Source organism: Rhinopithecus roxellana, chromosome 15 (assembly GCF_007565055.1).
Source record: "Rhinopithecus roxellana isolate Shanxi Qingling chromosome 15, ASM756505v1, whole genome shotgun sequence".
NCBI lineage: Eukaryota > Metazoa > Chordata > Mammalia > Primates > Cercopithecidae > Rhinopithecus > Rhinopithecus roxellana.
In genome coordinates this window covers 124,963,430-124,984,398 of record NC_044563.1, presented here as the reverse complement: position 1 = coordinate 124,984,398, position 20,969 = coordinate 124,963,430, and the positions used below count along the sequence as shown (strand labels likewise).

The window sequence follows — 20,969 nt, the reverse complement described above, 5'->3', positions numbered from 1 at the left end:
TTTTTTTTGAGATGGAGTCTCGCTCTGTCGCCCAGGCTGGAGTGCAGTGGCCGGATCTCAGCTCACTGCAAGCTCTGCCTCCCGGGTTTACGCCATTCTCCTGCCTCAGCCTCCCAAGTAGCTGGGACTACAGGCGCTCGCCACCTTGCCCGGCTAGTTTTTTTTTTGTATTTTCTTTTTTAGTAGAGACGGGGTTTCACCGGGTTAGCCAGGATGGTCTTGATCTCCTGACCTCGTGATCCGCCTGTCTCAGCCTCCCAAAGTGCTGGGATTACAGGCTTGAGCCACCGCGCCCGGCCTGAAAGGCTTCTGTAACTCAGTAAACACCTTTGAGAGTCACACGGTTGTTGTATGTGTAAATAATTCATTCTGACTGGGCACAGTGGCTCACGCCTGTAATCCCAGCATTTTGGGAGGCCAAGATGGGCAGATCACCTGAGGTCAGGAGTTTGACACCAGCCTGGCCAACATGGCGAAACCTTGTCTCTACTAAAAATTAAAAAAAAAAAAGTTAGCTAGGTGTGGTGGCACACGCCTGTAATCCCAACTACTCAGGAGGTTGAGGCATGAGAATAGTTTGAACCCAGGAGGTGGAGGTTGCATTGAGCCGAGATTGTGCCACTGCACTCCAGCTTGGGTGAAAAAGAGAGACCCCGTCTCAAAAAAACAAAAACAAAAACAAAACAAACAAACAAAAAAAATGGAGAAAGCATACTACTTAATGTTGAGACCTACTATAAAGCCACAGTAATCAAGATATCATAGTATTTGTGAAGGAAAAGACATAGAGATCAATGGAAAAGAGCAGAGTCCAGAAATACAGCAAATTTTTTACAAAGGTGCAAAGGCAATTTAATGAAGGACAGTCTTTCAACAATGGTGTTGGGATAATTGGGCATTAATATGCAAAAATAAGCCTCAATCTAAGCCTCACACTCTACATAAATCTTATTTCAAAATGCATCAGTGTAAGACATAAGACTATAAAACTTCAAAAGAAATCATAGGAGAAAATGTCTGTAATCTGGGCTGAGACAGAGTATTCTTAGAATGCTGCTAAAAGCATGATTCATAAAAGAAAAAAGTTTGGTATGTTGGATTTCATCAAACTGGATAACTTGTACTCTGCAAAGACACAGTAGGAAAGTTAAGACAAGCTACAGATGGGAAGAAAATGTTTACAAACTTGGTGTTCAACAGGAGACCTGTATCAAGAATATATAAGAATTCTCAAAATCCATCAATCAGAAAACAAATAACCCAATTAAAAACTGTTCAAAAGACTTTAACAGATACTTCACCAAAGAGAATATATGGAAGGCAAGTAAGCACTTAAAAAGATGTTTACCATCATTAGTCACTAGGGAGATGCAAATTGAAACATGAGGAGATCCATGAGGAGATACCTATTAGAATGGTTAAAATAAAATTGAAAATACCAAATGCTGGCAAGACTGAAGAACTACTATGCTCTTGTCTGAAAGTATGTGTCCCCCCAAAATTCACATGTTGAGCCCTACCCCTCAAGGTGATGGTAGTAAGGGATGGGGCCTTTGGGAGGTGATTAGGTCGAAAGAGCTCCTCCCTCATGACTGGATCAGTGCCCTTTCACATGAGGCCTGAGAGAAAGCCTTTTTGCCCCTTCTACCATGTGAGGACACAGAGAAGGCACCCTCTATGAGGAGGGGGACTTCACCAAACACAGAATCTACCAGTGCCTTGATCTTGGACTTCCCAGGGTCTAGAACTACGAGCAATAGATTTCTGCTGTTTATAAATTACCTTGTCTAAGGTATTTTGTTGTAGGAGCCTGAATGACAAAGACAGAGTTTGGAACTCTTATATACTGTTGGTAGGAATGCAGAACGGTACAGCTGTGGGGAAAACAGTTTGGCAGTTTCTTGCAAATTCAAGAATATGATCCAGCAGTTCCACTGCTAATAAAATCATGTTCACACAAAAGCCTGCGCATGGATGTTGATAGCAGCATTATTCAGTATTATTAAAATGTGTAAACAAGACAAGTGTTCTTCAGTGGGTGAAAGGATAAACAAACTGTAGTAATCTATGTAATGAAATACTAAATACTACTTAGCGATATAAAGGAATGAATTATTTATTTGTTCATTCATTTATTTTGAGATGAAGTCTTGCTCTGTCACCCAGACTGGAGTGCAGTGGCACAATCTCGGTTCACTGCAACCTCCACCTCCTGGGCTGAAGTGATTCTCCTGCCTCAGCTTCCCGAGTAGCTGGGACCACAGATGCGCCGCCATGCCTGGCTAATTTTTGTATTTTTAGTAGAGACAGAGTTTTGCCATGTTGGCCAGGCTAGTCTCAACCTGGCCAGCATGGCGAAACCTCAAGTGATCCTCCTACCTTAGCCTCCCGAAGTGCTGGGATTACAGGCGTGAGCCAACTTGCCTGATGAGAATGAATCATTTATACATACAACAACCTGTGTGACCCTCATTTTACTGAGTTAAAGAAGCCATTCTCAAAAGGTTACGTATTCTGTGCTTCCATTTATGTAACGTTCTTTAAAAAATAAAACTAGTGATGAAGAACGAAATAATGGTTGGCAGGATAAGTTACTCCCTCCCCCACCCCCTTTCCTCCCTCAATTGCTGTTAAATGCATCGTTTCAAAGTTCAAACCAAGACAAGCTTGATCAATATAAAAAACACAACTCTATGTTGGGGTGCAGGGAATTTGGTCACTGTCATCTCCCATTTCCTCTTTCATCTAGAAAGCCTAACACACCATGGAATGAGGAAGCTGGCTCCTGTGATCTGTTAATATTTGAAGTATGGCCTTTTAATAGGGCCATTGGCAATGTCAATAAGGAAACATCCTGAGAAGGAGAGGGCGATGAGCCTATCTCTCTCAAATCTCACAGCCTGGGGAATAACTCACTACAGAAAAACCGACCTGAATGAAGGTGAAAGAGAGAATCCACCCACGTTTATGAAAGATCATGCCTTAGCTAGCCCTCCTTAGTTCTTAGCCACCTTCTTCTCAGTTTTAAGACCCTGCTATGCTAACCGGGAAGGAAAGCATTTTCTTACTAAACTTAACCTGACCTCCTTTTGACCTTCATGTGGTTCTCAGGTTTAAGACCATCTGTACTAATGAGGAACGAAAGTATCTTCTGACTAACCTTCACCTGACCTTCTTTCGCCCTTCACCTGGTTTCCTCAGAGCTTTCTTTCCCTTAGTTTGTATTTCCTATAGCAGTAAGTTAAGTTCCATTTGACTAGGTATTGAGTACCTAAGTGTGTGAGGCTCTCACACAAGAAATCAAGGTTGATGTACAACTTACCATATACCAACTTACCTGTTCACACATTAACATTGTAAAGAAAAGGACAAGGGCAGAAAAACATTTAGACATTTTAAAAAAAGAAATTTACCAGTAAAAGTTATTTATTTCTTAAGACATTTTTAAAAACTATTTTACCTTCATAAAAAAAAGTATGAAAGTAAAAAATAGTCAAACATTCCATATTTATTATCCAAAGAAACAGTTCTATTTATTTATTTATTTTGAGACAGAGTTTTGCTCGTTACCCAAGCTGGAGTACAACGGCGCAGTCTTGGCTCACCGCACCCTCCACCTCCCAGGTTCAAGCGATTCTCCTGTCTCAGCCTCCGAGGTAGCTGGGCTTACAGGGGCCAGCCACCACGCCAGGCTAATTTTTGTATTTTTAATAGACATGGGGTTTCACCGTGTTGGCTAGGCTGGTCTTGAACTCCTGACCTCAGTCAATCCACTCACCTCGGCCTCCCAAAGTGCTGGGATTACAGGCCACAGCACCTGGCCTATTTTAAATAGCATATGATAACTCAAAAATAAAACAGTAGTAAAAGGGTTAAAGTCCCTTTAAATGTCATTCCCCAAAGATAATCATTTTAACAGTATAAAGTCTGTCCTTACAGAATGCATGTATGCATTTTTTAACATAAATGGTTGCCAGCAATTTTTTCTATATAAGCAGATGGTACTAGTTATCCTCCCATATCCATTATGCCATTTTCCTTAGTAATAACATCTCCAACTTTTAGCTGGGCATTTGACTACATAGAATTGTGTGTTTTTTATTTTTATGCTGAGTGGAGATAAAATAGCAAGAGTTTTAAAGTGGATAGATCCCAGTCTTGGTTCTATTATGAGCTAGATGGGCCAGGTGAGGAAAGTTGCTTCAACTTTTTGGTACTATAGGAGGCAGCACAGCACAGTGATTATGTACAGATGGAGTTCCCAGATCGGACACTCCCTAGCAGTATGATCTCAAGCATGTCACTTATCCTCTCTAAGCTTCCTCTGTTGAATGGAGATAAAGATATCCCTTAACTCATCAGTTGTAAGAATTAAATGAGATAGTGCACACAAAGAGCTTGCATGGGTCAGTACTCAACAAATGTTAGCTATTATTGTAGTTGTTTTATTAGCTTTTGAAAAAGAAGATAAGTATTTGCTTTATTAGGTTGAGGATGAGGATAAAAAAACAAATATGAAAGACTGTATAAGCTAAAAGTCATAATATCACTAAGCTTAAAAAGAACCCTGCTTGGCCGGGCGCGGTGGCTCAAGCCTGTAATCCCAGCACTTTGGGAGGCCGAGACGGGCGGATCACGAGGTCAGGAGATCGAGACCATCCTGACTAACACTGCGAAACCCCGTCTCTACTAAAAAATACAAAAAACTACCCAGGCGAGGTGGCGGGCGCCTGTAGTCCCAGCTACTCCGGAGGCTGAGGCAGGAGAATGGCGTAAAACCCGGGAGGCGGAGCTTGCAGTGAGCTGAGATCCGGCCACTGCTCTCCAGCCCGGGCGGCAGAGCGAGACTCCGTCTCAAAAAAAAAAAAAAAAGAACCCTGCTCCTTGGCATTGGGATATGGAACGATATTATTATAGTAGTTCTGTGTGTGTTGCCTATGGGGACCAATCCACCGGAGTAACTAGACAGGAGAATGTATCTGAGAGAAAGTTCTCCCTCAGTTTAAAGGAATTAACTAAATTGGATGCCACTGGAAAGTGCAGACAGCTCAGAGATCCGCTGTGTGTTAATCTGATACCTTGTTATGTATCAGAACTTGCTCAAGCCTCTTGAGCACACTTGTGACTTCCAGGCATTGTTCTTGTTGTCCCTTTTCCAGGCCACACAGGACTGCTTAAGGGTGAGCTACAGTTATATAAACACTTCATCTTACACATTCTATCGCCAATGGAAACCTTTCATAGACTGATGTCATTTGGGGCAGAATCTGTGTTTTATTTTCCACTGTATTCTCAGGGCCAACCCAGTGTCTGGCACACAGTAAAAGCCCAATCAGTAGACATCCAATGTCTCTAGAAACTCTGCCCCTTAGCTAGAGGCAGATTTCACAGGCTGGGAGAGGAGAGGGCAGGCAGAATGTGTAGGGGAGGCAGGAGGCTTGTGTATCTGGCTTTTAATGTCTGCTGGATGTGGCAGCTGCCACCAGCTATAGACCACTTTATGACTTTGACATATACAGTCCCGTTCAGAACTGTGCTACAGCTCAAGGATATTACTGTAAATCAATCAGAAATAATTAAATTCTGGAAAACCCTTCCAGGCTGTAATCTTGCCACGGAGCAAAAAATGATCTAAATCTAGACATGCCATTTAAAAACTTGATTACACCAGGCACTGTCACATCTGGTCCTGATGCCAGATACATTTAGGTTCAAATTCTATCTCTGACATTTATGAGCTGTGTGACCTTAGGCAAGTTCCTTAACGTTGCTAAATTTCAGTTTTCCTTCTTTAAAAAGCCATTAATAATACCCCAATAAATGGTTGTGAGGATTATTCAATCTTGATGAGTAAAGTAGTTTCGAGATAGATCCGGATTTTAAATTCTGGCTTTGCTGCTTAAGTTGGACAAAATACTCAGTCTTTTTAAATTGTTTCCTTCTCTGTGAAATGAGAATTAAAGTGTATACCTAATGAGGTTATTGAGAGGATTAATTAAATCTGTATAACATGTTTAGTACAGTGTCTAGTATACAGTAAGGGCCTAATAAATGTTAGCTGTCATTATTACCACAATAATTACTATTATTACATAAAAAGGCAGCACTTAATACATATTGGTGTAGCCATCTCCTCCAGCTTAATCTCCTACTAATGAGAAATATCCAAGAATTGGACAATTGGGTCAAGCGTAAAGCATATCTTGATAGATATTGCCATAATGCTCACCAAAAGGCTTGTAACCAACTTGCAATGTCACTAACAATGTGAAGAATCTATCAATTTCATTCTAACCCTCACAGACTTTTTTTTTTCTGTTATTTTTTTTTTTGAGACGGAGTCTTGCTCTGTCACCCAGGCTGGAGGCAGTGCCCAGATCTCAGCTCACTGCAAGCTCTGCCTCCCGGGTTTACGCCATTCCCCTGCCTCAGCCTCCGGAGTAGCTGGGACTATAGGCGCCCACCACCTCGCCCGGCTAGTTTTTTGTATTTTTTAGTAGAGACGGGATTTCACTGTGTTAGCCAGGATGGTCTTTTCTGTTATTTTTAAAGGGGCAGCATGGTATCTCAAGGTTACTTCAATTTTCATTTATTACTGTGAGGGTGGACATTTTCCCATCTCTTATGTTTACTGTTTGGATATCTTCTGGTGTGAATGATTTATTTCTATCTTTTGCCTATTTATTAGTTTGAATCTTGGTGTTTTTCTTAAAAATTTGAATAAACTATATATTAGAACATTAACTATTATATTTAATGCAAATACTTTCCTGGTAAGTTGGAGCCATAGAGGTCTGGTACAGATGAGGGGAGATCAGGAAAAAGTTCTATGTGTTCAGGGATTTTTCTGTGGGGTGGGGCTGCTGCCTTCTGCATGATGAACTCAACTACCCTCACATCCATCTCACAATATCTCTGGCCCTGCATGACACTGTAGTTCTTTTTTTAAATTAAAAAAATTATTTTATTTTTAAAGACAGAGTCTCCACTGTGTCACTCTGGTTGGAGTGGAACAATCATAGCTCACTGCAGCCTTGAACTCTTGGGTCCAAGGGATCCTCCCACCTCAGCCTCCTGAGTAGCTAGAACTACAGGTATGTGCAGCAATGTCAGGCTAAATTTATTTTTAATTTTTGTTGTAGAGACAGGGTCTGGCTGTGTTGGCCAGGCTGGTCTCAAACTCTTGGCCTCAAGCGATCCTTTTGCCTCAGTCTCCCAAAGCACTGGGATTATAGGCATGAGCCACTGGGCCCAGCCCCAACACTGTAGTTCTGTATTGCTAACTATAGGGTACTCGTATTTCTTCTTAGTTGTCTTGTAGATACCTCAAACCTATCATAGATATGAATGAACTCATCAGCCATTCCCCAACCTGCTAACTTTCTAAACTTCCCCATTTGGACCCTTATTGTTCTAGTCAAGAGGTCTTGAAGCTCTTAATGTAGTAAAAAGGCTTCCCCGAGTCTCTCAGACAGGCCTGTTGAAGCATCTCTTTTTTGTTGTTGTTCATATATGCCAAGCCAGAACAGAATGCAATTATACTCTTGAGTTGTAAGTCATGTGTCCTGATTTTTGATTTGGAAAATATGATCACATGTATCAAGAAGATGAGCAGAAGAGGCAGCCAAGTTGACATGTTGTCTCAGGAACTTTCTGAATGCCAATATCTGCTACTGAAATTAATACATGTGAGTCTGAAGTGGGTAAGCAGAACAATCCCATGGAGACTGCAAGCCAGACATGGGTATTTGATAGTGGAAGTGGGGAATTAATCAAAGGAAAAGACAGTACTAGAAATCATTGCCTTGGGTATTTGGTCCACACATCTACTTTCCTTAAATGATTTTTGTATTTTAATGGTGATATTTTTCAAATTGTTTGGGCAATTAAATATTTTTAATAATTAGTATAATACAGTATTGATTTTGTCTTAGCATTATGGCTTTTTCTGTTGATGTTTCCATTAGGATATGAGTGCCATGAAATTAGAAAGTGTGTTTTGACCTTCCTTCTAATGCCCAGCCCAATGGCTTTGTGTAGATACATGTGCTTTGAACAGATCTATGTGGAGATCCAGTTCCTTCTAAAGTCAACTGAAGTGGGCGTCATGAGTTGCAATAGAGAAAACAACAAGGCAAGCATCAGGTCAAAAATAAAAAGCCCAGATAACATCTTAAATGAAAGTTACTCTCCTTCTTATTTTCTAACTTTCCCCTCAATTTCCCCCAGTACACAATGGATCACTTAAGAAGCCCCATCCTCTTCAGAGACAAGAAACACTTCCAGTAAGACATACTGAGAATAACCGCAGTTTCTTAGTGCCTTTGGAGTATGCATTGAAATTCCGTGCAGTTCAGAAGTTCTTCCGAGAGTTGGGTGTGCCTGTGTGCGGTGCATGTGCATATGAGTAGGTACATGCACGTGGGTGTGTGTGGTGCGGCATACTGTTCTCATGAAGGCACACTTTCTACACTGTTCAGGGGAGGAGAACGATAAAGCCACTTTTTCTCAAGGCAGAGTATGATGGTATGAAATCCACATTCACCAACCTCAAATATTCCTTCATTCCCCAAAGAGTCATGTTTAGGGGAGCAGGGTGAAGTCTGGGCATTGGGCTTAGTATATTCTAATTATTTCTACAAAGACTAACTAGATTTTCCAATTTGAAGAGGGTCCTTGGAGGGTTTCTTTTGTCAGCTGTGGGGGACAGGCAGGTGGGGATATCCAGAAAGAATTGGGAACCTGGAACTCACATTAGCAAGCAGTTGATCATAAAACAAAATGACTTGCTAAATTCCAATCAATGGCACAGTGTGACCTGAGAGTGATGTCCTGAATTCCCTTCCACAGTTATCTAGAGAAGGACTTAGATGGGTATATTCCAATATTGGCGAGAGTCCCTTTACACTCCCCAGCAGAAAAAACTGGTTAATTTACATCCCAGGTCATTATCTCATTATCTGTGTCTCTGGATTGCATTCTTCAGTAACTAATCCCTCACCTACAACAGTACATAGTAAGGTCAAGGATGAAATTTCGCAGAATCTCGCTCCCCACAGCACCACGCACAAGGAGACCCAACCATTCCAGCCAACCCCGTGTGTCTAAGTCCCATTCGCCCACATAAGTCTCTATTTGACAAATTCCTCGAGTTACTACCCTTGGGGTGGGGACCTTTCGCCTCCCGTGAGGTGCCGGCTCTCCCAGGCTTTGCGGACTGCCCCCGTGGGGTGGGGAGATTCGCCTCTGGTGCCGAGGGAAAACTGTGTTAGGCGAAGGTGGAAGTTCTGTCGGACCCGTGAGAGCACGTGGGTGCGCGCGGGCCGCGTAGTGAGCAGCAGCCAGGATTCCGCTCCAGATCGCGCCCCCGTCGCATTTCATTGCCTGGAACGGCCCACGCCTCGCGATGGCCCCGCAGGCACCCGGCACAGCATAGCGTGGCTGCGCGGCCCCCGCAGCGCACGGACCCCCACCCTGCCCGACCCCAGACCCGCAGGCGAGCCCGTCTGGTATGCAATGGATGGAAAGGGTACCAACTAGTCATCCCAAAGTCCTTTAGAGGGCAACTCGGCGCGATTTTCTCTCCCCGACCCGCTGCCCTCCGCAGCAGCCGCTCGGAGCACCCCCCGCAGGTGCCCCGCGCAAGCTCCGCGCCTTCCCCGCGGATCCCTGGCCCTGCTGGACCCAGGCCCAGCACAAGATAAATGAGTTTGCTCTGTACCTGATCCTGTCCTTCTCGGCCCTCTGTAGCTCCTCGTTTCTTTCCAGCACCTGAAGGATCTTCCTGGCCTCTTCGTCATTTAAGAAACTGAAATCAAACCCCGGAGGAACTTTCGTCATTTTCTTTACTGTGTGTGAGTTACACTTAAGCTCCTTGGCGCCTCCTGTTAGGAAGGCATTTTTCAACATATACAAGACCAGTTTCACTAACTTGATCCCACAGCCAATAATAAGTCCGTCCCTTTGAAAGTCTAAAACCACAAACCTAGGGAACGCCCACACCTAAAGGGCTCATATTGACAACACCTTAATGACATTTTCTCTCAACCTGTCCAACCGAGATGCAAAGTGAACGTCTAAAGGGGAGAGAGGGAACCAATCCTGTTCCAAGGGGGGCGGGCCCTCCCTCGTCCCCTCCCTCGATCCCTCCCTCGTCCCTCCCTCGATCCCTCCCTCGATCCCTCCCCTCGATCCCTCCCTCGTTCCCTCCCGTCACCCTCCCCGCCCCCTCCCTCGTTCCCTCCCGTCACCCTCCCCGCCCCTATTTGAGTTGTTAAGCAAACAAGCCTATATAATTCTGCCTCTAAAGTGAGGCAAGGCTAAGTGTTGGCGCCAAAGTGTTTGCTTTTGCTGTTGCTGTTGCTCGCAGAACTTGAGCTTGACTAGCAAAGGAGTGAAAAAGAAGGAGATTCATGACTAATCCTCCCTTTCAATAATTAAGAGCCCATAGAAAATAGAATTGCAAGTAGGGTTTGTAACTGGCAAAAGGATTACTTCGTTTGAAAGACCAGGAAGAACTAAACTCAATTACACTACTGACTGTGGATGAACCTGGCTGAAGGGCGGAAATTATGTATCCTTGGAAACGAATTATTTGCCAAGCTTCTCATCCCGTAGACACCCCCCACCTCCACTGTCCCACAAAAGTCATTCTCAGACTTTAGAAACAAACAAACAAACAAACAAAACAGTTTATGATATTTTAAGAGAAGACAGCCCAGAAGCAAAGGACGGTAGAAAACACCTGTTAGAAGTTTTCTGTAAGATTTTATTACCATCTTAATAAACTCAGAGAAGTAATACACATGCCATTTAAAAATACCTAATCCTCTGGTGAAAGCAAATGGTAATCCTATGAAGCCACGGAAATAGCTTTCCTAGAAAGTCAGGTGTTCCACAATACAATGAAGAATAATGGAAATTTATAAAGATATTCACATATATGCATTTTTTTAAATTATCAAGGCTTTTACAGAAAACATGTTTTTATCTTGGCTTCACTTCCTACACAAAATAACTCTGTCAGATTGACTTTTCTGTCCCATAGCCTTAATTTGGTCATTTTGAAGATGGTGATAATTACTAACATATAAAATGTACATCTACATGTATCATTTCTTTTCGTGGCACATGAACCCAATTAAAATTCTGTATCTTTACAAGAACATGATATCAAAAAATTGCCACTTGTGTTTTGGTCTCTGGGTTATCCCCACTCGATCATCATTATTTAAACATGCCTAGGCAGCTAGCCATTCAGACAACTTTCTGTGGGTGTCTGTTATTTGTGTGAACCAGGAACCAGTTTTGTTCACCTATGGTGTACACAACACAGAACTCCTTTATAAACAGTGTCTGTATTAGTGATCATGTTTTGGGAGTATGTCTTGTATATGGCGTCCAATTTTTCTAGTGTGTTCATTTATTTAGCATACACGTGGGACTTCTCCATATGGTCACTGGTGGGATTTTACACTGTTTCCAGTATATCAGTGAACTGATTTCAACCAACATATCCTGGTGCCTATTACATGAAGGCATCATACACTGTGAACAACACAGTTCTTGTCTTTAGAAAGTTTGTAATCCAGTGGGAGAGAAACACAAATAGAAAGATGACTATGTAACAAAGAACATAACAGAGGAATAAAGAAAATTCCATGAGCACACAGAAAAGTAAGTGGCAACTGAGTGGATTGAGAGAGGATACAGTATTTAGGTTGCTGCATGAAGAGTCAGATTTCAAGAGGAAGAAATAGGGGGTGGTGGGAGGAGATGTGTGAGTCTATTCTAGGCAAGGGGATCAGCATGCTGAATAGCAGAAGTACAGTCTAGGAATCTTCTCATATTCCCTCAACCTCTCTAATGACCAGACTGAACAAAAGCTTGGAAGCTAGAAAAGACTGGAGCATGTTCTGGGATTGGTACATGATCTGTTTTGGCAGAGCACGTAGTCTCCACAGGGGTAAAATCTTCCTCTTTTTATGTAGAAAGCACAAATCTACACATAATACACAGATGTACAGTGTATCTGTAGTATTAACATTGCACAAGGGAGGTGATTGTGAAAAAAGTTCTAAAAAGGTTCGTTGTGGGGACAGTAATGAGAAAGCGGTTTAGAAACACTGGGCTAGGCCGGGCGCGGTGGCTCAAGCGTGTAATCCCAGCACTTTGGGAGGCCGAGATGGGCGGATCACGAGGTCAGGAGATCGAGACCATCCTGGCTAATACGGTGAAACACTGTCTCTACTAAAAAATACAAAAAAACTAGCCGGGCGAGGTGGTGGGCGCCTGTAGTCCCAGCTACTCGGGAGGCTGAGGCAGGAGAATGGCGTAAACCCGGGAGGCGGAGCTTGCAGTGAGCTGAGAACCGGCCACTGCACTCCAGCCTGGGCGACAGAGCGAGACTCCGTCTCAGAAAAAAATAAAAAATAAAATAAAATAAAAAAATAAAGAAACACTGGGCTAGTGCCCAGAGCACAGTGAGCTGAAATGTAGTCAGGCTGAGCTCTGACTATGAATGCCATGCAATTCTAGACTTCATTGTGTAAGCACCGAGGAGCTAATACAGGTTTTAAGGGTGACAGTGATGCAGTTAAAATTGAACTTAGGGCCGGGCGCGGTGGCTCACACCTGTAGTCCCAGCACTTTGGGAGGCAGAGGCTGGCAGATCACAAGGTCAGGAGATCGAGATAATCCTGGCTAACACAGTGAAACCCTGCCTCTACTAAAAATACACAAAATTAGCCCAGCATGCACGCCTGTAGTCCCAGCTACTCAGGAGGCTGAGGCAGGAGAATCGCTTGAACCCGGGAGGAACAGGTTGCAGTGAGCTGAGATCGCACCAATACACTCCAGCCTGGGCAACAGTGCGAGACTCTGTCTCAAAAAAAAAAAAAAAAAAAAAAAAATTGAACTTTGGGCATATTACTCTGATAGCAATAGACAAGAAGAGTAGAGTGAAGATGGCATCAAGGAAACCATTGTGTTGGAATGCTGATGCAGGAGAAAGGGAAAGAGGACCCAATCAAAGGCAATGTAAGTGAGAGTAGAAAAAGGGTGGAATTCCAAAAATATTGGCTGGATTTGGTAACTCATTAAACAAGAGGATTAAGAAAGAGACACAAAGATGATGCAAGATCTCAAGAAAGGTGTCTAAAAGGAGACTAGTCTATTTGATAGTATGAGAAACACAGGTTTGTCCAGAAATCAGTTTTTCAGTTTTGACACAAGCAGTTTGATGTATCTACAATTCATCCACATGGCAGTTTAAAATGAGAAATGTGGGACTCGAATTCTTGAAACAGGGATGGAGAAATAGATTGGGAGGTTATCTGCTTAAAAATGGTTGCCAAAACCCTGAGATAGCAAAGGAAGAATGAGGAGCAGAAGCTGAGTTGAGAACTTTGAATGTCCAACCTCATCAGACATCAGCACCGAAACATGCTTCAGCCCTGGGTTGTGGCACAATGGGGCATACCATTGAGAAACTTTTATATTGAGAAATTTACGAGGCATTGGGGACTGGCCTGGAAACCATACAGAATTGTTTTTGTGGAGTTTTAAACACAATGCTCTTAAAATTAAAATAATTCTCCAAAGGTTTGTTTTATGGGCTTATTTAGCCAGCAGCAAGCAGTCATTTTCAATCTTAGTATCTGTAATCCTGGCAACCTTTTGCCCAGGCTCTCAGCTAAAAAGATACTCATCAGTTTGGTTTTTAATAGTCACAGCTGGATAGAAAGCAATAATCTTTAGAAATCTCCCATTGTCTCCTACCTTCTCTAGTCTGTTGACCAAATCCCTGCCAGAGGGCTTAGTTTTTTCCTTCCTTGGCAATCACCAAGCCAAGAGACATGCTGATCACATCACTTGCTTGAATGTCTGATTTTTTATTTTTATTTTTATTTTTCTTGAGATGGAGTCTCACTCTGTTGGCCAGGCTGGAGTGCTGTGGCTCAATCTCAGCTCACTGCAACCTCTGCCTCCTGGGTTCAAACGATTCTCCTTCCTCAGCCTCCCAATTAGCTGGGATTACAGATGCACACCACCACACCCAGCTAATTTTTGTATTTTTATTAAGGAATGTGTTTACCATGTGTTTTACAGGTTGATCTTGAACTCCTGACCTCAGGTGATTTATATATTAACATAGTTTGCTTTATCATTAGATCAAAGTAATAACACATTATTATCAAAAGTTCTCTGATAAAATTCAATATTGCTTCTTGTTAGGACTAAACTAAATTGAGCTAAATTTAAAATGACTTGGTAATTCTTTAGAAAGGATTTTTCCTTGATGTGGCAAGGAATGTCTGTCCCAGATAACACCAGTATTATAATTAATGGTGAGTCTGTGAAGTAACAATAATCAAAGACACCTGCTATTCCCTATATTGTCTAACATTGTTCTGGTAGTTCTAGTTGATACAACAGGGAAGGAAAAAAACAATGTGGTGTGACTCTTAGAAAAGAGAAAATTGATCATAGGTGATAATTATCTACTTAGGAAAAAGACCAGAGAAATCTGTTAAAAAAAAAAAAAAAAAAAAAAAAAAAAAAAAAAAAACCTGTTAGAACTAAAAAGGGAGTACAAATTAGTGGCCATGTGTGGCATCATTCAACAACTATTTATGGAATGTCTACTATCTGTTGGGAAATGTTCTAGGAACTGTGTAGACAAGATGTTCTTGCGCTCAAAACATTACCTTCTAATGGATAGAAGTAAATAAATAAATAAATAAATCAACATAAATTTAGAGTGTGATAAGTGCCGTGAACCAAGTAAACAGGGTGGAGGATGGGAGGGATGCAGGGAGGGCTCCAGCTGGAGTGGTCAGTCTGGAGACTGACCCGCATGATGAGATGTCATATGAGCTAAAACCTGAAGGGTAAGAAGCCAGACATGTGAAGAACTTACGGGTACAAATGTCCTCAAATTGGTTGAATAAAATGTGGGTAGAAAGTAGATGTGTGTGCTATTTATAAGTTCTTTTGAACTTATTTCATCTTCATCTAAGAAATACTCCACAGGGCTCCTTGCCCCAGATAATGGGCTTAGTGGTTATGGGCATGCAGTGTTTATTTAACCTGCTGTATCTCAGGCCCTGTGCCAGGTGCTGGAAACACAGAGGCATCAAGGTAAACAGGTCTCTGTCTTCAGAGAGTTTGCACTCCCTTGGAAAGAGACAGATAATACATTAGTAAATAAATAAAAAGATTTACCAAGTGTGATAAATGCTATGAAGGAAATTAACAGAGTGATACGGTGGAGAGTAAGTTTGAAGAGGAGGGGATACTCTTAGATGGGGTGGTTGGGAAGGCTACCCTGAGGTGACACATAAGTGGTGACCTGAAGGGTGTCAAGGATCCAGCTTTGCTAAGACACAGGAGAAGGGCTTTCCAAGCAGAGGCAAGTGCCAAGATGCTGAGGCAGGAGAGAGATTTGCAGGCTCTGGGCTGATGTCTCTGGACCATGGTAAATGCCTGGAAGAGGGACATAAAAAAGGAGGTTGGAGAAGTAAGTGTGGGCCTGATAACATAAGGGAGCTAGGCCAAGCAAGGGAGGTTAGATTCCATCCAAAGGACATGGGCTTGGAGTCAGTAGTCCTTGGTTCAAGTTCTGGCTACAATATTTATTAGATGTGTGACCTTGGGTAGCCATCTCACCTCCTTCCACCTCATAACGTTGTGCAATTAAATGTGCTAGTGTCTGGGAAGTGTGTAGCATATGGTAAGCCCTCCGGAAAAAGAGAGATGGAGAGAGAGAGAGAGAGATCTTCCCAGCTAGGTGGTCAGTGGGATTCTGCCCAGTTTCCTCCTCACACCTGGCTGGCTTCTGGGATAATAAAATAAATTTCCAGATGTTATCTCTTCTCTCCCTGCCTCCAAACTAGAGGAACTCTTTTCTCTGGGCAGAACTCACCTCACATTGTATATGACATAAGGATTAAATTGTTTTAAATTGAAAATGTAGCATGATGACACCAACATGGTAAAAGAAAAACAAAAGATATTTTGTAATCCAACCATCCTAATTCAAGGACTGCTTCCGTATTTGAATATCATTCTAAAGTTCTGTCTCATGTGTGTGTGTGTATAAAGCTATAGTTATAAATCACAATTGTGTATACACATATATACAAATGCATACTCATAACACAGTTGTAATCACAGTGTGTATATTTTGATGAAGGCTTTTAATATTATTATGAAAGACCTCTGTAGATTTCACAACCTAACTGGATTTAAAAAAAGAACCTTCAGTTCTGAAGGTTCTTTGAGAACTTTAAACTGCTTTACAGAAGTAAGATTGTTGACTGTTTTTATGTTACCTCAATAACCAGTTCTGGCATTTTATAGTATTCACTCTTTGAACATTTTTCCTTACAGCAATTCTACCAACTTCCATGTGGTTGCCTTTCTGTTTAGAAGAAGTGCCTTTCAATAACAATCCTTGTGCAGACATCAAGTGACACCTGGAAAAGAAACCTGTTTTTTTTGGTTGTTGGGGAGGCTTCTCTTCAGTAAAGAAAGCAGGGTAAGTGAGAGCACTGACAATGCTGATGGCGTGCAGCCTTTAATAACTACTGTTGACCTGAGAGAAGGAATGCCATGCCTGCTCTCAATAGATTTTAAAAAGTTTTCAGTAACTCACTTCTTCATAAGCAAAGACCTACATTTGTTTGCTTCCGTAATACTAATCCATTGAACTTGATTTTACTCTTTAAGTCCAGGAGATTGCAATCTGGGTAACTTGGAATCTACAAGGAAGGTGAGAAGAGAGGGCCCTTTCCTATACTTTCCCTTCTATGTTGCATGGAGATGGGGGAAAAGGGGACAGAGAGTGGAAGAAAATTCAAATATGGGAGACTGAACTCAGCATCTTCTAAACTTCAAAGAAATGTCCACTTGGAATGAAAAGAGTGAGATTGAAAGTTAAGTTTTTCTTTCCCCATCAACAGCCTAAATACTGGTATGCTGCAGTCTCTTTGCAACCTTTATTAGATGGATCATTGCAATTACTTAATATACCACTCACATCTAATCAAATGGTGGCTCCAACTAAACCTGAAGTTTCTTTTTATCTCTGTGCATTTTAAAGCATTTATTAATGTATTTGGATTTTTTTCTCCTTTTGATTCAAGTACCTGGGTCTTAAACTAGAAACAAATTTGTTAACGGTTTAATGTGACTGGCACAGTATGGGGATGATAGTTCTTCAAAACTTGTATTGTGATTTAAGAAGGCAAATTTCCACTAAATAGAATTTGATAATTTCATTTCTTGTTTTTAAATTCATTATCAGGACCTACTAGTGTCTGGGTGGAAGACTTTAAGCAGAGCTAACTAACCAATGAAGGTCTTCAGAAATTAACCTTAATTTTAATTTAGATGTATTTTAAGTACTTTTTGGTTCTTCATTTCCTGTACTAGTCATTTGTTCTCATATATGGGGCACACTTCAAATAATACATTAACCACACAGATTTTAGGATTCTAGCCATCCCTTTTTCCACCACACACAATTGTTTTCCTGGTTATCTTTGTTGTTTCACATGGTCAGGTGTTTATTGTCGAGTGACAAGTTCAATGACAAGTACAATATTATTCAATGCCTTCAAACAGGATAATGACACATAAGTTTCTAAATACAAGCTGTTGAAAGAACACAAAGAAGTTGTTGCCATGGCTTAAGAAGCAGGCTAAGTCCTTCAGCAGAGCTCCATGGATCAGGAAGAATTGTTCACCATACATGGACTTCCTGCGAGTAATAGAATATTCCTACTGGAGTGAAATTTGCCATATATGCTTGTGGTCCTGAGTTAGAATGTCTAACTTGAGTACTAATTGAGCAGAGATGTCAACCCTCTTGGAATAGAGTAACATCTGGGTCTTGCTAAATCCTATTAAACTAATTATTGTGTAGATCAAAATATGCCAGTGCTGGCCGGGCGCGGTGGCTCAAGCCTGTAATCCCAGCACTTTGGGAGGCCGAGACGGGCGGATCACGAGGTCAGGAGATCGAGACCATCCTGGTTAACCCAGTGAAACCCCCGTCTCTACTAAAAATACAAAAAACTAGCCAGGCGAGGTGATGGGCGCCTGTAGTCCCAGCTACTCGGGAGGCTGAGGCAGGAGAATGGCGTAAACCCGGGAGGCGGAGCTTGCAGTGAGCTGAGATCTGGCCACTGCACTCCAGCCCGAGCGACAGAGCGAGACTCTGTCTCAAAAAAAAAAAAAAAAAAAAAAAAAAAAAAAAAAAAAAATGCCAGTGCTTTAAATAACTCTATATTTCAATACCCATAGTCACATGATGGTATGTATCATATTAGACATTCTCCTGGTTAAGGAGCTGACTAGATAGACAAACTTTCAAATTAATAGCATACTTCAGTTAATAGTCATAGGAGAGAAAACGCACTTAACATATAAAGAAATACAAATAGAAATAGTATTTCCAAGACTGACTAAGAAATGGTCACATAAATTTACAACCACACTAGGTACAATCCAAGCTTGTAAACAACAATTTATATAATAATAGATGCCCTTCTACTTCTGGCCTTTTTGTTAAAACCTTAAGTAATGGAATCCAATCAATATTTTGCCTTTCAAGGTGTAGTTTCAAAGTTAAGTATTTAAATATGACAAATAGTAAAATCTATGAAAACTTTGATCATTTCCCCTATATTGTAAATATTTGAATATGAAATGATAGACTCCCTCTCTTTCTTTCTTTTCTCTCTCTTTTCTTTCTTTCCTTTCTTTCTCTTTCTTTCTCTTTCTTTCTTTCTTTCTTTCTTTCTTTCTTTCTTTCTTTCTTTCTTTCTTTCTTCTTTCTTCCTCCTTCCTTCCTCCTTCTTCCTTCCTTCCTTCCTTCCTTCCTTCTTCCTTCCTTCCTTCCTTCCTCCTTCTTCCTTCCTCTTCTCTCTCTCTCTCTCTCTTCCTTCCTTCCTTCCTTCCTTCCTTCTTTCCTTTCCTTTCTTCTTTTTTCATTTTTATTTTTTTCTACAGGGTCTGACTCTGTCAGTCCAGCTGGAGTGCAGTGGTGCAATTTCAGCTCACTGCAACCTCCACTTCTTGGGCTCCAGCTATCCTCCCACCTCAGACTCCTGAGTAAACTGGGTCTACAGGTGTGAGCCACCAGGCTCGGCTAATTTTCATATTTTTTTGTAGAGAATGGGTTTTCACCATGTTGGCCAGGCTGGTCTCGAACTCCTGGACTGAAGCAATCCACCCACCTCAGCCTCCCAAAATACTATGATAATAGGCAAGAGCCACCGTGCCCGCCCTGAAATGATAGACTCTTTATATCTCTTTCCTATTTGCTTTTAAGACTGGTCCAACTGCAATGACATGGGAACAATTTAATGTGCTTCCCCTCATGGCTTATCAAATTGTTCCCTTGAAACACTACTGTATCCTGCATCCATTTCCAATGCAAGCCATCCATTCATTTATTCTGGGTTATTTTCACTACTGCATTTAGGGTTATTTTTGTTCATTCCATCATTCAACAGATATTTATTAGGCACACTGCTGTGTGCCAGAGACTGTTCTACAGCTGTTCTTTACCTCTCTATTCTAATTTCTCTTTCAGTTTAATTTCCTCCAAATTCCTTCCTTGATAGGTTTCAGTGGTTATTTGCCCCCATCTCCTACACGTCTCTTTTTGAGGGGTGTATCCAATGTAGATTTATGTTACCCAGCAATTTTCCAGAAAGGCAAATAACCTGGGCCAGAGGGGTTTCTCCCATGTAACTCACTGTCCGCCTGTGACTCCCACTAAAACTGCCTTTTTTTTTTTTTTTTTTTTTTTGGGAGATGAGGTCTCATTCTGTTTCCAGGCTGCAGTACAGTGGCCAGATCGCAGCTCAACTGCAGCCTTGACTCCAGGGGCTCAAGCGAGTCTGCCATGTTAGCCCCCAAGTGACTGGGACTACTGGCATGAGCCATCATTGCACCATCTAAAACTGTCTTTAACATAAGCAGATATATAAGGGGTCAGTAGGATGAGAAAGGAAAATAGAAACCCAATCCTTACTGCAATACTACACAAATCATATATACTTTCTCAGGTTGTTTAAAAAATCATGTTTCAATAGATACAGGTGATAATAGTGTGGCCTCTGTGTCCCAACCCCAAATCCTGTCTCGAATCGTAATCCCCATAATCCCCACGTATTAAGGGCAAGACCTGGTGGGAGGTGATGGATCACGGGGGCGATTTCCTCCATACTGTTTCTCATGATAGTGAGTGACTCTAGCAAGATGTGATGGTTTTAAAGCGTCTGGCATTTCCCCTGCTGCACTTCTCTCTCCTGCCACCATGTGAAAAAGACCTCCTTTCCCTTTGCTCTCTTCTGCCTGATTGTGAGTTTTCCTGAGGCCTCTCCCCAGCCATGTGGAACTGTGAGGTCAATTAAACCTCTTTCCTTTATAAATTACCCAGTTGGGTAGTTTCTTTATACCAGTGTGAGAACAGGACTACTACAATAGGGTTGCCTTTGGGATTGCTGAAAATATTTTGGAACTAGATAGAGGTGCTAGTTGTACAACACTGTGAATGTGCTAAATGCCGTTGGTTTGTTCATTTTAAAATGACTAATTTTATGTTACGTGAACTTCACTTTAATAAAAACAATTTTTAAATCATATTTCACAGCAGGCATGGTGGCTTATATCTGTAATCCTAGCTACTCAGGAGACTGAGGCAGGAGAATTGCTTGAGGCCAGGAGTTGGAGGCCAGCCTGAGCAACATAGTGTGAATCTGTTCTTAAAAAAACTTTAAAAATCATATTTCACTATTTTTGTCCGTGTTGATCACATTGTGAACCTCCCCATCCTCACTGCAGTAAGCTAGGGGATAGTCCAAATATAAGCTCAGTGCATTAAGCATAATGCCATATTAACTCAAGCATCTCAAAATGTGAAGTTAAATTTAGTAGGACAGCATTAAGCCAAA

The 20,969-nt window shown here is 41.7% G+C and overlaps 1 protein-coding gene across 1 annotated transcript in view; it reads left to right on the top strand.

Annotated features, from left to right (window-relative positions):
* LOC115893646 (dixin-like) overlaps positions 1 to 9,540 on the top strand; it is a 44,294-nt gene extending 34,754 nt beyond the window's left edge. The window contains exons 11-12 of the mRNA XM_030918657.1: positions 8,230 to 8,285; positions 9,153 to 9,540. Of these exons, the coding sequence (XP_030774517.1) occupies positions 8,230 to 8,285; positions 9,153 to 9,540 (444 nt within the window). The remainder of the gene's footprint in view (positions 1 to 8,229; positions 8,286 to 9,152) is intronic.
* Positions 9,541 to 20,969: the final 11,429 nt, after the last annotated feature.